General features: G+C 37.8%; 1 protein-coding gene and 1 non-coding gene across 4 annotated transcripts in view; one reads left to right on the top strand and one right to left on the bottom strand.

The window, feature by feature from the left end:
* The window catches only part of SNX25 (sorting nexin 25), a 104857-nt gene that overhangs the window by 8106 nt on the left and 77509 nt on the right, over positions 1-19242 (bottom strand). For all 3 annotated transcript variants that reach the window (XM_039882664.1, XM_039882662.1, XM_039882663.1), the window contains 7 exons: positions 18667-18939; positions 16267-16431; positions 13081-13212; positions 10283-10423; positions 7216-7329; positions 2005-2169; positions 36-153 (listed from right to left, as the gene is read on the bottom strand). In XM_039882664.1, coding sequence (XP_039738598.1) covers positions 36-153; positions 2005-2169; positions 7216-7329; positions 10283-10423; positions 13081-13212; positions 16267-16431; positions 18667-18939 — 1108 coding nt within the window. The remainder of the gene's footprint in view (positions 1-35; positions 154-2004; positions 2170-7215; positions 7330-10282; positions 10424-13080; positions 13213-16266; positions 16432-18666; positions 18940-19242) is intronic.
* LOC120618789 (U6 spliceosomal RNA) lies at positions 14638-14741 on the top strand. Its single transcript, XR_005657293.1, has one exon. It is a non-coding gene; the product is annotated as a U6 spliceosomal RNA (small nuclear RNA).

Here is a 19242-nt window from a genome sequence, read left to right as displayed (position 1 = left end):
AAAAACAAAAACTAAATAATAACCAAGAGGCTTACTTCCTCGAAGTTCAAAAATCTCCCCAATCAACATGAAACATGGTTCAGCCAAGGCATCTTTCCTGCCATCCACATCATCTCCATAATCCGACAGGTCACTGTCCTCCTCTATCTCTTCCTGGGGGTACAGAAAAGTAATAGGAAGCAGGTCACTTATCCAAGGAAGTTGATGGAATTGTTCTTTTTCAAGTGTAAATTCCAAACTATGTGCTCATATTTCATATTCAATTCTTGTACACGCAGATATCTATGCATTTTCAATAAAGAGGGTGAAATGTATCTACTCTCAGGGAAAAGCTTTATCTTAAAGCCTTATTCAAGGTTTAAAATAATTTTTAAAAACCTCTGTCACTATTAATAAGGGCTGAAATCAGTAGACATCAAAATAGTTTTCTGACCATTTTGAGTTTTAAAAGTAAGTCTTTTTAACTTAAATGATTTAAATTCACTGTTTTTAAAAACATGTATTTTAAAGCAATTTATTTTTAAAGCTCTGAGTCAAGATTTTATTCTGTACTTCGGCTAGTCTCATTTCCTGATCTGCATATCAGCGTTTTAGTTCAAAACTCATTATATGCCAGGTGCCAGGCTAGTGCCAATGAGCACGATGTGGACACAGACTTTCAGTGGCCCACAGCTCTCTGGGAGACTGACAAACATTCACAAACCTGTTTCTACAAGTCGGTGAGGTGCTGTGATAAAGGCACAAACATTAGGCAGTGGGAGGACAACTGAGAAAGTTCACCCTAATGTCTGGAGAGAAGTAACAGCTGAAGTTGTGGGACCAAGGCAAGGGCCAATGACAGGTCTCCGGGGGGACTGGATGAGCAAGGAAAGGACTGAGAAGCCACAGAGGCAATAGGAGTTCCCTAAAACTTCTCAGCTTTGCAAGAAGTCCAGCAACATCAAACGCTGTGAGGAGGCTGAAAAAGGTGAAGACTGAAGGGAAGCCGCTGACCGGCACCCACGCTTCAGAGAATAATTTTATAGTGCAACTGAGCCAGAATGTAAATTCCACAGGGTCTGGGACTAAACGGGAGGTAAGGGAGGTAAGCTAGCCAAGTATAGCAAGACATTACACAGACAGTCATGAGAAAAGCAGAGAGAGGGCGGGTTTACACATTGACCTGAATGCTGCTGCGGATCTGCCCTATATTATGCAACGATTTCTCCTCCAGCTCAGAATGCAGTCACACAGCACATTCCTTTTCATCATCAGTTCCTTCTATCCAAGCTCATTAAACCAATCCTGAGGAAGAGGGAGGGGCATTTGACAACGAACTAAGGAGACGCCAAATTTCAGAGGGGGTCTTGTGCAATTTGCTGGAGAGCCAAACAAGGGCCTTCGGTGGCCTAAACGTGCATTAGGAGCTTACTCTAGAGAGAAGCCTGAGGTCAAGAATATAAGGTCACAAATGTCCACAGTCTCTATTTCATTCCTCTTCCCATACGTATTACTGCTAGATTCATCTTGCTTCAAAATATTCCATGGCCTTCCATTCCCTGAGAATAAAGTCAAAACTCCTCAGCATGGCTGATCCTTGCCCCTCCCACTCTCTGCCTAATCATCCATTAGCCCACTGAAAAACTCTCCCCTGTCGTCCAACACTGCACTGACTGTTTCCCAAACACAGCCTCTTCTCCTTCAATGTAAAGTCCAACACCTCCATAATGACAGTCCCTTCCCCAGGGACTGTCTAGTCCACCTTATGGAGAGGGGCTCCGAAGAACTCCCCATCCACATTTCACTCACCTACCTTGTTATCATTCCTTTCGTTTCTGTATCTTAACACATCCAAGTGGCTTGTGGAGAGCACAAGAAGGTGTCCAAAATATGACAGCGATAGTAACTGAAAAAGGATGTCTTTGCCTTTTCCCCATTAGCAGCATGCTTCGACACATAGCTGTTACTTTAAATGACCTTTGAAAAGACATTCACTGATATATGCTAAAAAATGATGCGGCTCACCTCTTGATGGCAGAAGAAGTCACGAGGAAGTCTTTCCAAAAATGAGGATAAGGAAAAAGTGGATTTTTTCCCCTGCACATCAATAACTTTGAGGTAGTCAGGAGAAGGGCTCAAAAAGGCATAAAGTGCTTCACTCTGATACAGTCTTTCATCTGAAAGCAGATTCTGTGGAAGACAGAGGATTAATTACTCCTATATGGGAATAGGTCTGTGCTGCGGGAGCCACAAGTCTAGGCAACCAAGATATTTTACTCTCATCATAATTCTGAACCTAAAGCCACTTCCCTTTCCCCCTGAAATAAAATATGTCAGATCAATTCTCAATGATTACCAGGGCAAACCATCCTCTGTAGGTGGGTTGGAATGCCCTACTCATTCTGCTTGTTGGAGATATTATGCAGACAATAGAAGTTACTCTGGTTTGCACTGTTTAGTGCAACAAAAAATTCTAACTTTGCACACAGCTTACAGATCCAGGGAGCACCACCTTTGAAACTTGCATCTACCTGTGTTTGAACAACTTACATATTTGTACATTACACAAGGATACACTCTATCGCTCTTTTATGGCTACATTTAGACTTTGTACGTCAGAGGAAAAAAGAACTTTGAGTTGTCACATCGTGGCACTGCCCATCTGGCAATAGCTTTGTTTCACTCTGCTGCCACCTTCCAAGAAGTGCTTGTTTACATCATTATATAACTGTTTTTTGTTGGCCCTTAAACTGGAAATTTCCTAAAGTTCTTTATGTACTTATCTGGCCTTAGTAGAGAGGATAGGAGAACATCAATCAAGTTAGTTCATGTACAAGCAAGTGCAACTGATAGATAAGACAGTAAAATTAACAGTGTGACCATAAGGTTTAAATGTCTAGTATTAAAAGATGCAGAGCTTAGAAATAAATAAAGCAATGAGAAATGTTGCTCCATATATGATGTAATCCCCTTGGAGGAGATGGAACATTGGGGAGCACACTGTGCTTCTGATAACGGAAACTGGGGTGGTAGAAGAGGTTAAGTTCTAATCCCAGGGGAGTTGGTCCATAATGTTCACATTAGATGTGTTCAGACGAAGGCTGAATCTGAAAAACTCTATGATCCTCCCTAGAAAAGCACCTCTGACAGCACCCAGTACTGCCACACTGGGACTAGAAGTGGGGGGTGTCAAGGGGGGCCATAGCATTCCAGCAGCTGTCAGCTCCATGTATCCTGTAGAAGACTGGTCTGAAGACAGGCAGGTTCTGCCTCAGATGTAGGGAAGGAGATTCAGGTGGATAGATAGCTGGTGTTACTACTGCCTTCCCCGGCCCCTGAGCCCCATACATATGTCCTTTTTTCTTTTTCAGAATATTAAATGTTCAGTTGTATGTGAGGGTGGATTAGAAGCAGTGAGATATTCTCCTCCTAAATGGATTTCCTTTAGCTAACCTATACTCCAACATTATTTTATAAAATAGTAGGAAATGATAAATAGTAAGTCTCAAACTTTATACAATCAAGATAAATAAGGAAATCATTAAGAGTTAATAAGTCTTTGTCCTAAATTATATTTTATTTTGAAGGAAAATAACCAAATTAAATATGCCAGAAAAGTTAGAAATGTTCCCAAAGGTTTATCTGTGGGGCAAAATATATTTAGGATTTTATAATTTTTAAGCTCTCCAAGAACAGAATCCCATTCCCAGCTCCCTCCCCCCAAACACTTAGAGCATGTTACTCTTTTCATGAAGATCAAAGATACCTATTCAGTGGGTAATGGAGCATCATATGGAACAGCATATGCATACCCAGAAGTGGGATAGAGCACTGAGAGGGAAATGACTAAAATAAGTGAGATGTGTATGTGAGGAATGAAAAGATGACTACATACCATCTTAGGAATGAAGTATGATATAAGTGATGGCATGGCCAATAATAATTAGCTATATTATTAAATATCCGCTATATTATATGCCTCAATAGGGAACCACATTTTAAATATAAACATTCATGTAGACATACAATCAGTGGAATTCACTCTTCTGGAAGGTCCTATGGACCTAATAATATCTGCCTTTCAGACTAAATATTTGCATCTTGCTTTTCCTGTCTGCAGCTGGTGTAACTACCTAAATATGTTGAATAGTTAGTACTTTTTTTTTGGTGTACTAGCCTTTTATTATTATTATTATTATTATTAATTTCAGGTATACAGTACATTGGTTAGACATTTACATAGTTTATAAAATGATCCCCCTAATTGCTCTTTCTCTTTTCTGGCTCTCCACCTAGCCATTATATTAATGCTGACTGCATTCCCTATGCCGTGCTCCCCATCCCCATGATAATCTACCAGCTACTAATCTGTACTTCTTTAACCCTTCACCTCTTTCTCCCAGCCCCCCAATTCCCCTCCTCTCTGGCCACCACCAGATTGTCCTCTTTATTTGTGAGTCTGTTTTTGATTAGTTTGTTCCTTTTGTTCCTTATACTCTGCATATAAGTGAAATCATATGGTATTTATCTTTCTCTGACTTATTTTACTCAGCCTAATAACCTCTCAGTCCATCCATGTCATTACAAATGGTAGGATTTTTAATGGCTGAGTAACATTCCATTGTATATATGTATGACGGTTTCCTTTTCTCTGCATCCTCGCCAACACTTGTTGTTCTTTGATTTACTGATGATGGCCATTCCGACAGGTATGAGTAATATCTCATTGTGTTTTTAATTTGCATTTCTCTGATGATTAGTGACCTTGAGCATCTTTTCATATGTCTATTGGCCATCTGTATTTCCTCTTTGGAGAAGTATCTGTTCAGGTCTTCTGTCCATTGTTTAATTGGATTGTTTGGTTTTTTGTTGTTGAGTTGTATGAGTTCTTTATATATTTTGGATATTAACCTCTTATCAGATGTATCACAAGCAAATATCTTCTCCCGTTCAGTCAGTTGTCTTTTTGTTTTGTTGATTTCAAATAAAGTCAATTTAAACCATTGAAACTATTATTTCCTGACTAAAATCCTCTTGATGAAAAGACAAATGGCCACTTGAGATCACTGCTTCATCTGGTTTAGCTGCTGATATTCCTGCCCTCAGCCGTGCCTGCAGCACTTACCAGCAGGGTGTGTGTGTTTCTGTTGACACAACAGCAGAACTCATTAATCCATCTCCACCACCAACAATCCAATATTGGCTCATATGAGCCCTCCCTGCACCCCTAAAAGTGAAGGCACAAGTGCAGTCGCTGCGGCACAACAGAAAAGGTGGCTGAAGGGCTAGGAAGACCAGAAAGACAGACTGAGACCCTCCCCAACAGCAGAGGCTGCAAGGAAGCCAGAGTCGGCTGGAGGATATCAAAGTTACGCATCTGGGGCTTAAAAATCTTGGATTTTGAATAAGACACATTTGTTTCACAAACAAGATCTTTAATTCATCTGAATGATGGTACTATGCTTGGGTTGGTTTAATGTTTCCTAGACATTCTGAATTGGCAATGAAATGGTAATATTTCAGTTTTAAATTCTTTCCTTAAGAGTATTTAAGCGTTAATAATTCTCTACTCCAGCTCTGCCATAATTAAACTTGGAAAGTTTCTCAAAAGTGCAATTATTTTCTTTCATGAGGGAAATATATGCAAATATACACACATATATATTAGAATGAGAGAAAGATAAAGAAAAAGTTATGAATATATGACAGAAAAAGAGAAGCTAACACTTTCAAGGCAACTCTGGCTTAACTGTATCTATTTTACCTATGATTCATATTTTTGACTCCACGATTATATTTTAATGTAGCCTTTACTAAGAATTTCACAATATCCATTATCAAAAGTCTCAGGACTTCTAGCTACTACTGCACAGGCAAAAAGTGTTTTACAAGGCAAAGTTCTACTCTCCTGACCCCCCGAGTCCATGGTTTGAGTACCTAACCTATACTTTGAATATTGAGGGCCTAGTTAAGGAAAAAACAAATACTGGTTGCAGTTAAGGATGGCGTACCTTTGTCTAGCCTCGTTCTCTAAAATCAGACGGAGGGAAAACAAAGTCTTTAGAGGAAATTAGGAGAATATTTTTGGGCAAAGATTTCTTAACGAACACAAAGAAATCTTAAGCACAAAAAAGCATTAACCATAAAAGAAAAAAAACTGGTAAATTAAACTACACTTGAGAACTAAACTAAATTTCTTAATGATGTCATTAAAAAGAAATCATTGAGAGTGAAAAAGCAATCCACAGAGAGGGAGAAAAGACGTGCAGCACACATGGTCTGCCAGGAGATTTGCATCCAAAACCCACATACCACTTCCACAAAGCGCTATGAAAAAGACAGGCAACATGCCAAAAAAAAAAAAAAAAAAAAAAGTAGACACTACCTTAACAGACACTTCACCTAAGAAACTATCTAAATGGCCAACAAATACATAAGCTGACGCTCAACTTCATTAGTCATCAGAGAAATGCAAATTTAAAGCACAATGAGATACCAGTCCATCTCCGCCAGAATGGCTAAGTGTGGGAGTGGATGAGGAGCTGTCAGAATGCTTATGCACTGCCTGTGAGAGTGTAAAAACTGCTACAACCACTTTTAAAAACCGAAGAACCCAAATTCCTAGGTATTACTCAACATCTATTCACCAGTAAACAAGTCCTAGAAGTTTACACAGGCATGCTTCACGTAGCCTCTGGATGGAAATGACACAAATGCTCATCGACAGCAGAGGGAACAGACTACAGTGTATTCACACAATGAAAAATCTACACAACATTGACAAAGAATGATCTAGACTAAAACAGCGCTATCCTGAATCTCATGAATGTAATGCTGAATGAAAGAAGTCAGACACAAACGAGTCCGTACTGCAGGATTCGTTTATATAAAATTCAAAAACAACCGTAACTATCTGAGTTGTTAGAAGTCTGGACTGTGGTTCTCTTCGGTGGGGAGCAGTGACGGGGGAAGCTGGAAGGACCAGCACCATTCTGTTTTTTGGACTTGGTACCAGTACAGAGTATTCGGTTTGTGAAAACGCACAAAATCGTACACATGATGTTTGCATTTTCTGTATGTATAGTATACTTTAATTATCAAAAAAAAAAAGATATTTTGAGGATCTGGCATGGCCTGTGAGAACAGGAATTAAACAAGCAAACTCTTAGCATGAAGGCAATTTAACCCCAAATAAATAATTTTTCCTCTCATATCTAAAATTTCTGAGTTGCTTACCTGTAAAAACTTATTTAATTGATTCTTTGACTTTTCCATAAACTTTTGATCTACGGATTTGAAAGGCAGCTTGCTGAGAGAAGGCAACTGGACTTTTTTTAAAGAAGGGAAACACTGTGGGGGAAAAATTAAATGTTAGTATCTTGAAATTACATTTTAATCTTAAAAAGAGATTTAGAATTATAACTAGAACAAACCAAGTGTCTTCCTCCCATGCTCATTCCTCTGAGATTTAAGACCTTGAAACCTACCTGTTCTAACTAGGCTCAAGGAATCTGGAGGAGTGGGGCGCTTGGTGAAAAAAGCTAAAGCTCATCCTTAGACCCACAAATGCTCAGAAGTGGGGAAATCCTGAAGCCAGGCTGATAGGATGCATTTGCACAACATGCACAGCAGCATAATAGGCTAGATGTGGACACCGGGCTCACAGGAGACTGAGTTTTGTTTACAAATCTCTGTAAAAAGTTATCAAAGTTGACAAAAGACGACAATAGAAAGAATGAAAAACTGGAGTTGTAGCTCTATTATTGCCTTTAATGACAAACTGCAGAATGTAAATACAATAGTAATAATAAAATATGTTAATAAATAATAACAACAGACTTCTCCTTTGCAGATGAAGTCCTGCATTCTGCCAGACACTGTGCTAGAAGCTTGGCATGTGAGAGAGCTCCATGAGTTGGGCATTATTATCATTCCTATTTTATATATGAGACAATGAGGATCAGGATGAAAATCCAGATTCATCTGACCATAAATTGAAGTCTGTTCCCTTCCTGCCAATTCCCATAGCACCCTGCCAGTCTGCCCCTTAGGCACTAGGAGGCCAGTGGATCCCAAAGGCTCCGGATGACCCCCATTTCCAGACGCGCTGGCCTTCATTCAGACTCCAGGACCATGCGAATATGCTTCATGACATCAAGAGGTATCGAAAAGTAAATAAGCATGGAGTCTGCCTGCCACAGCTTTCACTCCTGTTGTCATCATCAGGGTCACAGCAGCAACCCTGCCAGTCTGGCTATAGCAGGCGAGGGCATGTAACAAGTTACCTGTATCAAGAGCATGTAAGTGTTTCGGGTAGCAGAAAGGGAAAAACTGGCCTTTCCTACACAACCCACTAAAGCGCCTCAAGTACAAGAGCAGGTACCCGAGAAGGGTATGTCGATCAGGGCCCAAATGCAGGGTAAAGTTTTAGAGAAATGAAATTGGCAGTTGGCATTGGAAGGGAAGATTAAAATCACCAGTGACCTGAAAAGGTACTTCCTGTTGCGGTTGTCAACAAGAAAGGTTCTTTCAAAAAGTGAAAACTCACACAATAGGAAATACCAAGGGTAAGAAAGAGCCCAGAAAGCAGGCCACAGATGAGGACCAGTGACAATGAGACCAAAGGACAGACATGGAATTTTATAAACTTTCTTTTTCCTAGTGCTTCCATGTAATTGTTCTTGATTTTCATAGAACATTTTATTTTCCACATATATTTTATTTCCAAATCTGTCCTAAATTCCTTTTTCTTCTTCCGTTTTATCAGCAACTAGACTGATACTAAAATTTGGCTTCATAATGGTTTGTCACAAGGCTAAAGATGCATTTTTCTGTAGTGTCGATTTTACTCAACAGTTTTGGGAAATTTTTATTCTTATATTAAGATCAATATTTTGCTTTCCACACTGCTAGGGTGACCATAGTCCATTTGAGAAATGCTTTACATGACATCCAGTTTTGGCCACTAGCTTTTAAAAGCAGTTGAAGAAGTTACAGCATTCGGAAGTTAGTGATTAAAAGGATTTACAAAATCACCCTATGAGAAAAAGTTAAAGGAAACAGCCATATTTCATTTGCAAAAGAAGGGTCTGAGAGGTGACCGACCATAGGGTTTTATCAGTAGGAGTTCATTCCTGAACCTAAATGAAAGTAAGTGATGGAAAAACTTTTTAATTGCTGGGGTAGAGGGCAATTTCCTCCACTAGGAAGAGAGTTAGAGAAGATGCAGTTCCTGAAAAAAGTGGCAGAATGTGAAACTGAAAGTAACAACCTGGGTTCTAATCCTGGTTTGGCGACTGTATGTATGTATGTATGTATGTATGTATGTATGTATGTATGTATGTATACACACATACACACACACACACACACACACACACACACACTATGATAAGTCAATTATCTTTTTGGGACCAGTTTTCATCATCTACCAAATAAAAGAATTCACCTAAATTAGTAGCTTTCAAACATTTTAACTGAAACATGCAGCAGGAAATACATGCTACTTTGCAACCCATAACGTACATGCATATATACATATCTATGTATATACTATACATACACATATAAAACTGAAGCAAAACTATGAAACAATGCTCATTACTGCTACTACTACTAATAATAACATAATAACATTTATTATGTGCCATACATTCTTCTAAATACTTCGTATTCCTTTATTCCCTTAAGTCTTACAATAACTCTGTGAGACAAGGTAGGAGTTGCTATCCATATTTGTATTTTTCACTGATGAGGAGAAAGAGGCACAAAGAAACAGAGTGACAAGTCCCAGATCATAGAGCAGTAAGTAGTCAATCTAGGATCCAAACTCGAGCAGACTAGCTCCAGAGTCTGTACTTTCAATATGATACTTTACTGACTCAACTTTTTGTGATGAAATTCAATATATTCTATGCTCATTCTATTGCTGCCACCCACAATTGATTTCATTACCCACTAATAGGTCACAACTGGCAGCTTCAAAACCACTCTGATTATAGTCCAGATCCTGCAGCTAAAGCACAGTGCTCTGGGGAGTGGATTATTTTTCAGCTCTGGGGTTCTCTGGGGCTCCACTCACAATGGAGATCAGACAATTATCCGTCCTGAAGAGGACTGAGACTACACTAGATGGTTTGATCTATGAGTAAATTTCTAATGTCAGGGCTGAAAATGCCACTTTGCCAGCTTCAACAGCAAATGAGAAAAAGTAATCAGTCTCCTTATGGGTAAAAATTGAAATGAGCTCATATATCTTTTCCTGCTCAGTAATTCTAACTCTTGTGTTCATGAGTATTCATACCTCACTAAGTTTCCGGTGTAAATTCTGAAACTCACTGAGCCTTCTGGGGACCGTCCAGTTCTTAGTTTCAACACCTCCAACTTCTTGTAAGCTTACCATGACAAAGTAACAGGGCATTTGCTCACCATTCTCTTCTGTAACCTTGGAATATAAAACAAAACAAACAAACACAACAAAAAGCATGGTGAGCGGATGTGGCAGGCAAGATTTTTAAACGTCCCCCAAATTCCTCTCTTCCTGGTGTATACGTCCTGCATAAACCCCGCGGCTATGAATATGATGGACCCAATGCCGACAACGAGGTTATGTTATAAGGAACAGCTGACCTTAAAACAGGGAGATGATCTGTGTGGGCCTAACCTAATCACACGAGCCTTTTAAAAGCAGAGAGATTTCGCTGGCCATTAGTGGAAGAGGAAGTCACAAATATTGGAAACACAAGGAGAATTCAAAGCATTGTTGCTAGCTTAAAGATGGAGAGGGACACGTGGGAAGGATCTCAGAGTACTAGGAACAAAGAACAGTGCCCAGCTGACAGCAAGAAACACAGACTTCAGTTCTGCAGCCTCAGGGAACTGAATTCTGCAACAACCTGAATGAAGTTGGCAGTGGTTTTTCCCCAGTCTCTAAACAAGAACTCAGTCTGGCCAACAGCTTGATTTCAGCCTTATGATACAATGAACAGAGAACCCAGTCACATTGTGCTGGACTTTTGATCTACAGAATTATGAGCTAATAAATGGGTATTGTTTTAAGCCATGAAATTTGTGGTAATTTGTTATGCAGCAAAAGAAAACTAATATGGCCAACTTAAAATCCTGTGTTTCCTTGAAGGAAAAAAATTAACAGCAAGCAAACAGGTATGAGATATATCAAAATCTCTCTTGGAGAAAGATGAGGATTTCCTCAGTTTAATTTCAGGATTCAACAAACCATGATTTCTATTTTTATGAAATTTTACATTGGGAGACATAATGTCATCTATCTCCCAATTTAGATAATTCACACACACACACACACACACACACACACATCATAATTCAGAATAGGCCACTATTCTACTTAACACAAACAGATAAAAGAAGGAACAAAAGAAAATACATTGAATTTAAGCTTGAATTAGTAAAACTAATCAAATTTGAGAGAAAGAGGCAATAAGAAAGGCAAAGGAAAGAGATGATGTAAGACTTAGTGAGCAACCACTGGGCCCTGTGAGGTAGGACTATTACTCTTCTGTAAGGATGGGGGATGTGAGGACACAGACAGGGCCACTAACTTTCCTGGGATCACACATCCAGTAAGTGGGTCAGCCAGTATCAGAACTCAGAGTCTAGTGCAACGTAAACACATCTACACATTCTCATGTGAACCGGCTTGGTGAACTGGCAGAGAGGGGACCCCTCTGTGTCTATTTCCATAATCTTTTCAGTGACCAAGATAACACAGCAAGCTCCTGAGTAATAACTGATTATCAGGACAAAGTGCCTTGTGAGAGTTTTCCTCCTTTCCTCCCTCCTTCCTTCAATATTTGCCTTTGAAAGATGATTTTAATAAACTGTCAAATAATAAAATGTCAGAGGTAGCTCTAGGCAAAACTGAGGAGGTGACAGAATTTGTGTTCTTTCTCTCCTACGGGCTTCCTCTACTATCATTAGACATTACATACCCCTGAGCCTAACCCCTTCCTAGACTTTCGTCCTCAAGATAACTCCATCTGCAATTATTGAGGGTTTCTATGTGGTATTTCAAGGTTGAGTACAACCTCCTCTGATTCACTGTCCTTACCTCCCTTTAAAAAAAGGTATATTGTCCTGCAGCTTGCCTTAATGGGAGTGCCAACAAGTGTCAAAGACACACTGAGGGCACGTGGTTAAGTTCTCATGTAATGTGTGTGCTTTCAGAGTGGCTCATAGAGAACGTGCTTTGTTTTACTCTCTAATATAGAGAATAATTTAAGATTGTAAATTTTAAACCCTCCTCCCCAGTAAATGTCCAGCCACTGGGTTGATGGGAAAGGCAGGGATGAACGAAGATAAGCTGGGCAGATAGGTTTGTAAATCTAAAGAGCTGAGTGTTTGTAAATCTAAAGAGCTGAATTAGTGTTTGACAAGTGTCTGAAACAATGATGAGGCAAAACATTAGCACTGTCTTACTCAGGATCTTATTATTTGTGTACTATACAGTGGACCTGACCTGTATCTACAGGTTTCACTACAGATAGTAGTTAACATTAAGAGTGTAAATGCTTATAAGCATCTTTCCTTTAAATGAAATTATTTTTACAGACAAAAGAAAAGGGGTGCAGTATATTCTGAAAACAGCAGTATATTCTGAATTCAAAGGAAAAAAATATTTATTATTAAAGATCTTAGAGCTACTGACATTTGAGCAATTGAATTCAGCAGGATGGTACAATCAGAAACACTTAAATTTTTATTTTTTCATCTCTAAATTTCAAGTAATGATTTCCATTTTATTCCAATGCTCAATGGAAAAACAAAATGGTAATTCAGGGACATTAATTGTTCCTATCTGAAGTGTCTTAGGATTCTGGTGAACAAGGACAACTTTCTGTCTGAAGTGGAGTGAGATTAGATCTCTACCAGGCAACCGTGTGTAGCTCCCAGTCATGGGAGAACCAGAGTGAAATATGGGGGAGGGAAGGTAGGACAAATGCAGTCTAAAAGAATAAATGTAAGTTTTCTATCCTAATGTCCTACCTTAATTCTCCAGGACAAAATCTTATCTGATGAAGCCAACTTTTAAAATAAATTGGGAGGAAAAGCCATCAAACCTACCTCTCCACTGGTGATGGAGGCTTTCCACATTCCAAGGTTCTCACACCACCAGTCTGTTCTTGCCATGTGCAGTTGAAGTTCCGTGCGTTCTTTCTCTATTAGAATGATTTCCTCCTTCAACTTGGAAACAATCTACCACAGGGAAACAATCCTGGGAGTTATGAAACCATTTAAAATGCTATATAATTCAGCAAAGTAGCGAGACATAAAATCAACATACAAAAATTAGTTGTGTTTCTATATACTAACAATAGACAATCCAAAAGGGAAATTAAGAAAACAATTCCATTTACAATAGCATAAAGATAATAAAATACATAGGAGTGAACTTAAGCAAGGAGGTGAAAGACTTCTACAATGAAAACTACAAAACACTGATGAAAGATATTTAAAAAGAAATAAATATAAATGAAAAGACAGTCAGTCCATGTTCATAGATTAGAAGACTAAATTTGCTAAGATGTCAACACTATCCAAAGCAATGTACAGATTTGACATTGCTTTGATATCTCTATCTAAATCTCAACAATGTTTTTTGCATAAACAGAAAAATCCATCTTAAAATTCATATGGACTCACAAGAGAGAATGAACAGCCAAAACAATCTTGAAAAGGAAGAACAAAGTTAGAGGATTCACACTTTCTGATTTCAATGCCAACTACAAAACTACACTAATCAAAGCAGTATGGTACTGGCATAAAGACAGACATATAGACCAATAGAACAGAACAGAAAGCCAAGAAATCAACCTTCACCTATATGGTCAAATGATGGTGAGAAAACAGAATACTCACATGCAAGACAATGAAGTTAGACCCTTACCTAACACCATATGTAACAATTCAAAATGGTACAAAGACCTAAACATAAGAGCTTAACATTATAAAATTCTTAAAAAAAACATGGGGAAAATCTTCATAACAATGAACTCTCAATGATTCCTTGGCTATGACACCAAAGGCACAGGCAACAACAACAACAACAACAACAACAACAACAATTGGACTTCATACAAATTTTAAACTTTTGGGCAAAGAATAAAAAGGCAACCTACAGAATGGAAGAAGATATTTGCGAATCACATAACTGATAGGGGATTAATATCCAGAATAAACAGAGAGCTCCTAAAACTCAACAACAAAAAGGCCAACAATTGATTCAAAAATGGGTAAAGGACTTGATTAGGTATTTCTCAAAGAAGATACATAAATGGCTAAAAAGCACATGAAAAGATACTCAGTGTCACTTGTCATTAGGGAAAAGCAAATCAAAACTACAATGAGATACCACACCTCACACCTATTAGGATGGCTACTATCAAAAATAAATAAAATGAATGAATGAATGAATGAATGAATGAACAAATAAATAAATACAAACCCAGAAAATGACAAGTGTTGGTCAGGACACACAGAAACTGGAATCCCTATGTACTGCTGCTAATAAGGCAAAATGATGTGGAAAACAGTATGGAGATTTCTCAAAAAGTTAAAAACAGAATTCACATATGACCGACAATTCCGGTTTTGCATACACACCTAAAAGAATTGAAAGTAGTGCTCACTGCGGCAGCACACATACTAAAATTGGAATGACACAGAGATTAGCATGGCCCCTGCACAAAGATGATATGCAAATTTGTGAAGTATTCTATATTTTTAAAAGAAAAAGAAAAAAAAGAATTGAAAGCAGAATCTCAAAGAGATACTTGTATACCCACATTCATGGCAGCATTATTCACAATAGCCAAAAGGTGCAAACCAAGTGTACAGAGAGAGATGAATGGATAAACAAAATGTTATATACACATGCAATGGAATATTATTCAGCCTTAAAGAAGAAACAAATTCAGACACATAGTACAATATGGATGAACCTGGAAGACATTATACTAGGTGAACTAAGCCAGTCACAAAATAAAAAATACTATATGATTCCATTTATATGAGGTATGTAGAGTAGTTTAATTCTCAAGAGACAGAAAGTAGAATGATGGTGGCTGGGACATGGTGACGGGAAAATGGGAAGTTAGTGTTCAATGGGAACAGAGTTTCAGTTTTGCAAAATAAAGCTAATTCTGAAGATAGATGGTGATGATGGTTGTTTAACAATGTGAATGTACTTGACACTAAAATGTATACTTAAAATAGCTAAAATGGTAAAATTTTGTTGTTTATTTGACAATTTTGACAAAATAAATACTTTATTAAAAAAATGCTACCTCCTTGGATCTCTTTTATGAGAAAACCTATAGGGTTATGTAACCCTGTACTTTAAGGGTGGCAGCTTCGCCCCTACACTCTTTTGAACATGCAGTTTACATTCGGAACCCTTTCCTTGCTCAGAAAACCTGCAGGAAGTGTCTCTGCCTAGGCTATCATCCCACATTTTATCCTCATTAAAGGCTGTGACTCTCTGCTTCATTTTCGTGGAAGTATGTTTTGGGTCCGTAATCAGTATGCTTGCTCCCTAAGAGCAGGTGGTAGACTCAATGTTTCACTGATTCTTCACAGTAACCACTACAGCATCATTCATTTACTCATCACTTATGTTTCTGAACATGCATTCAGAAACTGCCAGAGAAGATCCATCTGGCAGACCAAAGAGAGTTGGCCATACCTCCGTTACAGAAACCTCCTTGCTGGACTCCAAAGGGGCATGAACACAAAGTGAAAGGCCGCGCACTGCTTGGGCTGGAGAAATGCCAAAGAGCAAGATGCCATTTGCATTTTTTGAACTTACAGATTTTGTTGGCTTTTAGCAAAATAGTTTATTTCCTGCATAATTCTGTGGGGTTCTTTAAATTGTACTTGCAACATTGGTAAGGAAAAACAAAAGTTTTTTTTAAGATTGTCCTTGTTAACTCACTCCCAGAAATGACCTTGGCACAAGGGAAAGCTTTGCCCCTCCCCAAAGGTACTGCAGGCAAGCCAGATAGGAAAACAGTTACACGCAGTTGATAACTGGGTAAGAACCCCAAATCACGAATGATTAAAAACAAGCACTTTCCTAATTCTTACTAGAAGCAAAAAAATAAATAAATAAATAAATAAATAACAATAGAACTTACAGTAAAATTCTTTTTAAAGATATTGTGACACTTCTCAACATAAACTGAAAACTACAATTTATCAAATTTTAAAAACTGACACTTTCAAAGACAACCTCAAAATAGAAAGAGTTACCTTCTTGTCAGGTTTTGGTGCATTTTGAATAGAATTTAGAGCTTGCCTTTTATATTCAAGTTTCTCATTTAGTTCTCGTAGTTTGTTTACAGCAAAACTGGCTTGTTCACTAATCTGACTGGTGCCTTCATCCACAGATTCCTCACCAGCTTCACCACCTGGGTCCTGGGAGAAAAGTCACATAACCACCATTATCTTATAAAGGTGGACTATTCAGTAATTATTATTCATTGTATAGATGCTACATAATTATAAATACACTGTCCAAAACACTAGGTCCCACTAAAGAAAGAATCTATTTTTGTCTAGAAGCAGACTGCTTTCTCTTAGTAAAATTAAAAATTGAAGTATTTGGAACCAAAGTAATTGGTATTCCAAATTGCAACGAAGAAAAAAAAAAAGAAAGAAATATTTAAAAGCTTAAAGAAAGGAGAAAATATTCCATACCATTATTTCCCAAAAGGTTCACCCAAGGGAATCTGCATGGAACAAGGGAAGGCACCTAAGCTATCTAACCAACTTAACCCAAACATTCTGTGCCTGATCTTTGAGAAAGACTGAGACTGGGCTTCCTTTTGGTTTCCTATGAATATTATGGAAAAACTCATGAAAAGTTTCTTTAAAATAAAATTTCCAAATTCCCACCAGTAAAAGTACTTTCAGTATACGCTTTGTTTGGTCCATCTCTTGAAGGCATATTTCATAAATCATTAAGTAGATTATGTTACTAGTAAAATGGTTAGCATTTGAAAGTGACTTAAAATTCACAAAGAACTATATAAGTTGGAAAAATCTGGACAGATTACCAAAGGACATGTTAATTAGCTTCACGAGCAGCAAAGGCAGCAGGACACTCAAAAGAACTACTGAGAACTATCTTCCGGTTTGTTTGCTCCTTAACTTTCTTCGAGTTTTTTCTTCTTTTATTAATTGTAACAAACAATAAATTATTTTTTTCAAAAAATATTATATATCATTTTATAATTGTATTGTAATCACAGAAAATAAAATACTATAATCACAGAAAACCAAGCTGGTTTCCTTTTTGTATGATCTTTTTAAGTCTTGTCCATAAGTACATACATTATGACATAATTCTACACCTACATACTGTATACACTCATGTGGGTGTTCTGTCCTTTTCATATGACATATAATACTGCATATTCTGAGGGTATTATAGTCTTCAAAATTATAATTTTATGGCTGCTGAGTACTTTATGAGTTGATAATTTACTGAGGCATATTCCTATTGCTTCTCTTGATACGGGTTTTGTTTCTCTGCTATCCCAGATATACTAAAATGAACTCCATTGTGCATAAACTTTTTTCTATATTTTAGCTATTTTCTTAGGATAAATTTCTATAACTGGGATTATGCAACAAAGAGTAGGACTTTTCAAAAGGGCAGTAATACATATTACCCTTCTCTGAATCCTAGATGAAACTGAACATGTCGTCATGTTTGTTTACTAGTATCTATCATGTCAAGTCCTTACTCAATTTATCTGTTGGGTATTGATGTTTTTATTAATTTGAATAACCTCTTTTTTTATAGCATTTGCATATTAACCATTTTAATTTTTGGCTAGAGAGATAACACAGTTAAAACAAACTGGCCTGTACACTGAATATATAAAGAACCAAGTAACAAACTTAAAAAAAAAAGTATGAGTAAATGAATTCAACAACAGTTCAGAGATGCCAGCTTCTAATACCATGAAGAGCAAACACTTGATCCCCGGGGCTTAAGACACAGTGAATTGGGCAGAAAGAATTCAAATTATGATCTTTTTAAATAAGATGACTCTAAAACAACAGACCTTCACAAATCTTAAAACTCATGTAAGTCATTAATAGTAAATGAGAGATGGCAACTGGGACTTCTTAAAATGACCTCATACACTGTAAGAAAATTAGACATAAGATATTGGCTGAGCATAGTTTCTTTTAGAACAACTTAATTTTGTCTGATTTTCTTAAACTCCAAAATATTTCCCGTAATTCCTCCCACATTCTCTTCCTCTCCTCCTTTTCCCCCCATCTTTTGTCTATTCTTAGGCTGGACTAGAGTTCTACTGATTTCTTTCCTGGCCTGAGCCACAAATGTCCCGCCCCACAGATTTTCTACCCTCATTTTCAGGAGTCAAACTCAGGGTGTGTCTCAGGCAGACAGGGCAAGAGAGGTCCCTGACTGAATAAATACTGGGTGGTGGTAAGCAGTTGGTCAGGACAAAAAAGGAGTGCATACGGCCAGAAGCAACAAGGTAATTCTACTTAAAGTACTGTATAATAAAAGATGAAAGTGCACACCAAATTTGGCTTATACAACGTGCGCCCGCCTAATTATATTCAAAGCTTACCCACTGAAAAGGGAGCAGAAAGTTAAATGGGACTCACCGCTTCATCCTTGTGAGAAATTAACTGTGAGACATGTTTTTCTTCTTCTTTTATCATCAATTTCTCATACAGGTCACTGACAATAAATGAAGGGTAATATCTGTCCTTCAGGATCTCATAAACATCTCCCTGGATTTTATAGAACACTTCAATACCTTTATTTCCTACAAGACATTGCTGGATTTCTTTGTAAAGTGATTTTTCCACAGATATTTCTTTGCTCTCCACAAAAAAATTCTGGTAAATTTCACCCACTAATTGTGGGATTTCATTCTGAAAAGACAGGAAAATAAAGAGAAAGGTAAGAAATATCACCTCTGAGAATTATTTTCTCTTGAATTCTCTGCATTTTTAAAGCTGGAAGAAAGACACTAAGAATGTACACTGGTACATCAGTGTGGGGCTTTGGCTTTCGTGCACACATTCAGGGCCAAGGACTAAGTGTCAGACCATGAAAAAGTAACTGGTTCTGTAAAGTGAACACTTTCTGTTGAACGGTCAATGAAAGTTGGTACTCAGTTCTAGCAACACTCACATAAAGTGCAAATGAGTAATTCAATGTACACAGTGCTCTTT

This window comes from Pteropus medius, unplaced genomic scaffold (assembly GCF_902729225.1).
Source record: "Pteropus medius unplaced genomic scaffold, Ma_sr-lr_union100, whole genome shotgun sequence".
Taxonomy (NCBI): domain Eukaryota; kingdom Metazoa; phylum Chordata; class Mammalia; order Chiroptera; family Pteropodidae; genus Pteropus; species Pteropus medius.
The sequence above is the reverse complement of the archived record's forward strand: the minus strand, read 5'-3'. Positions and strand labels throughout refer to the sequence as shown.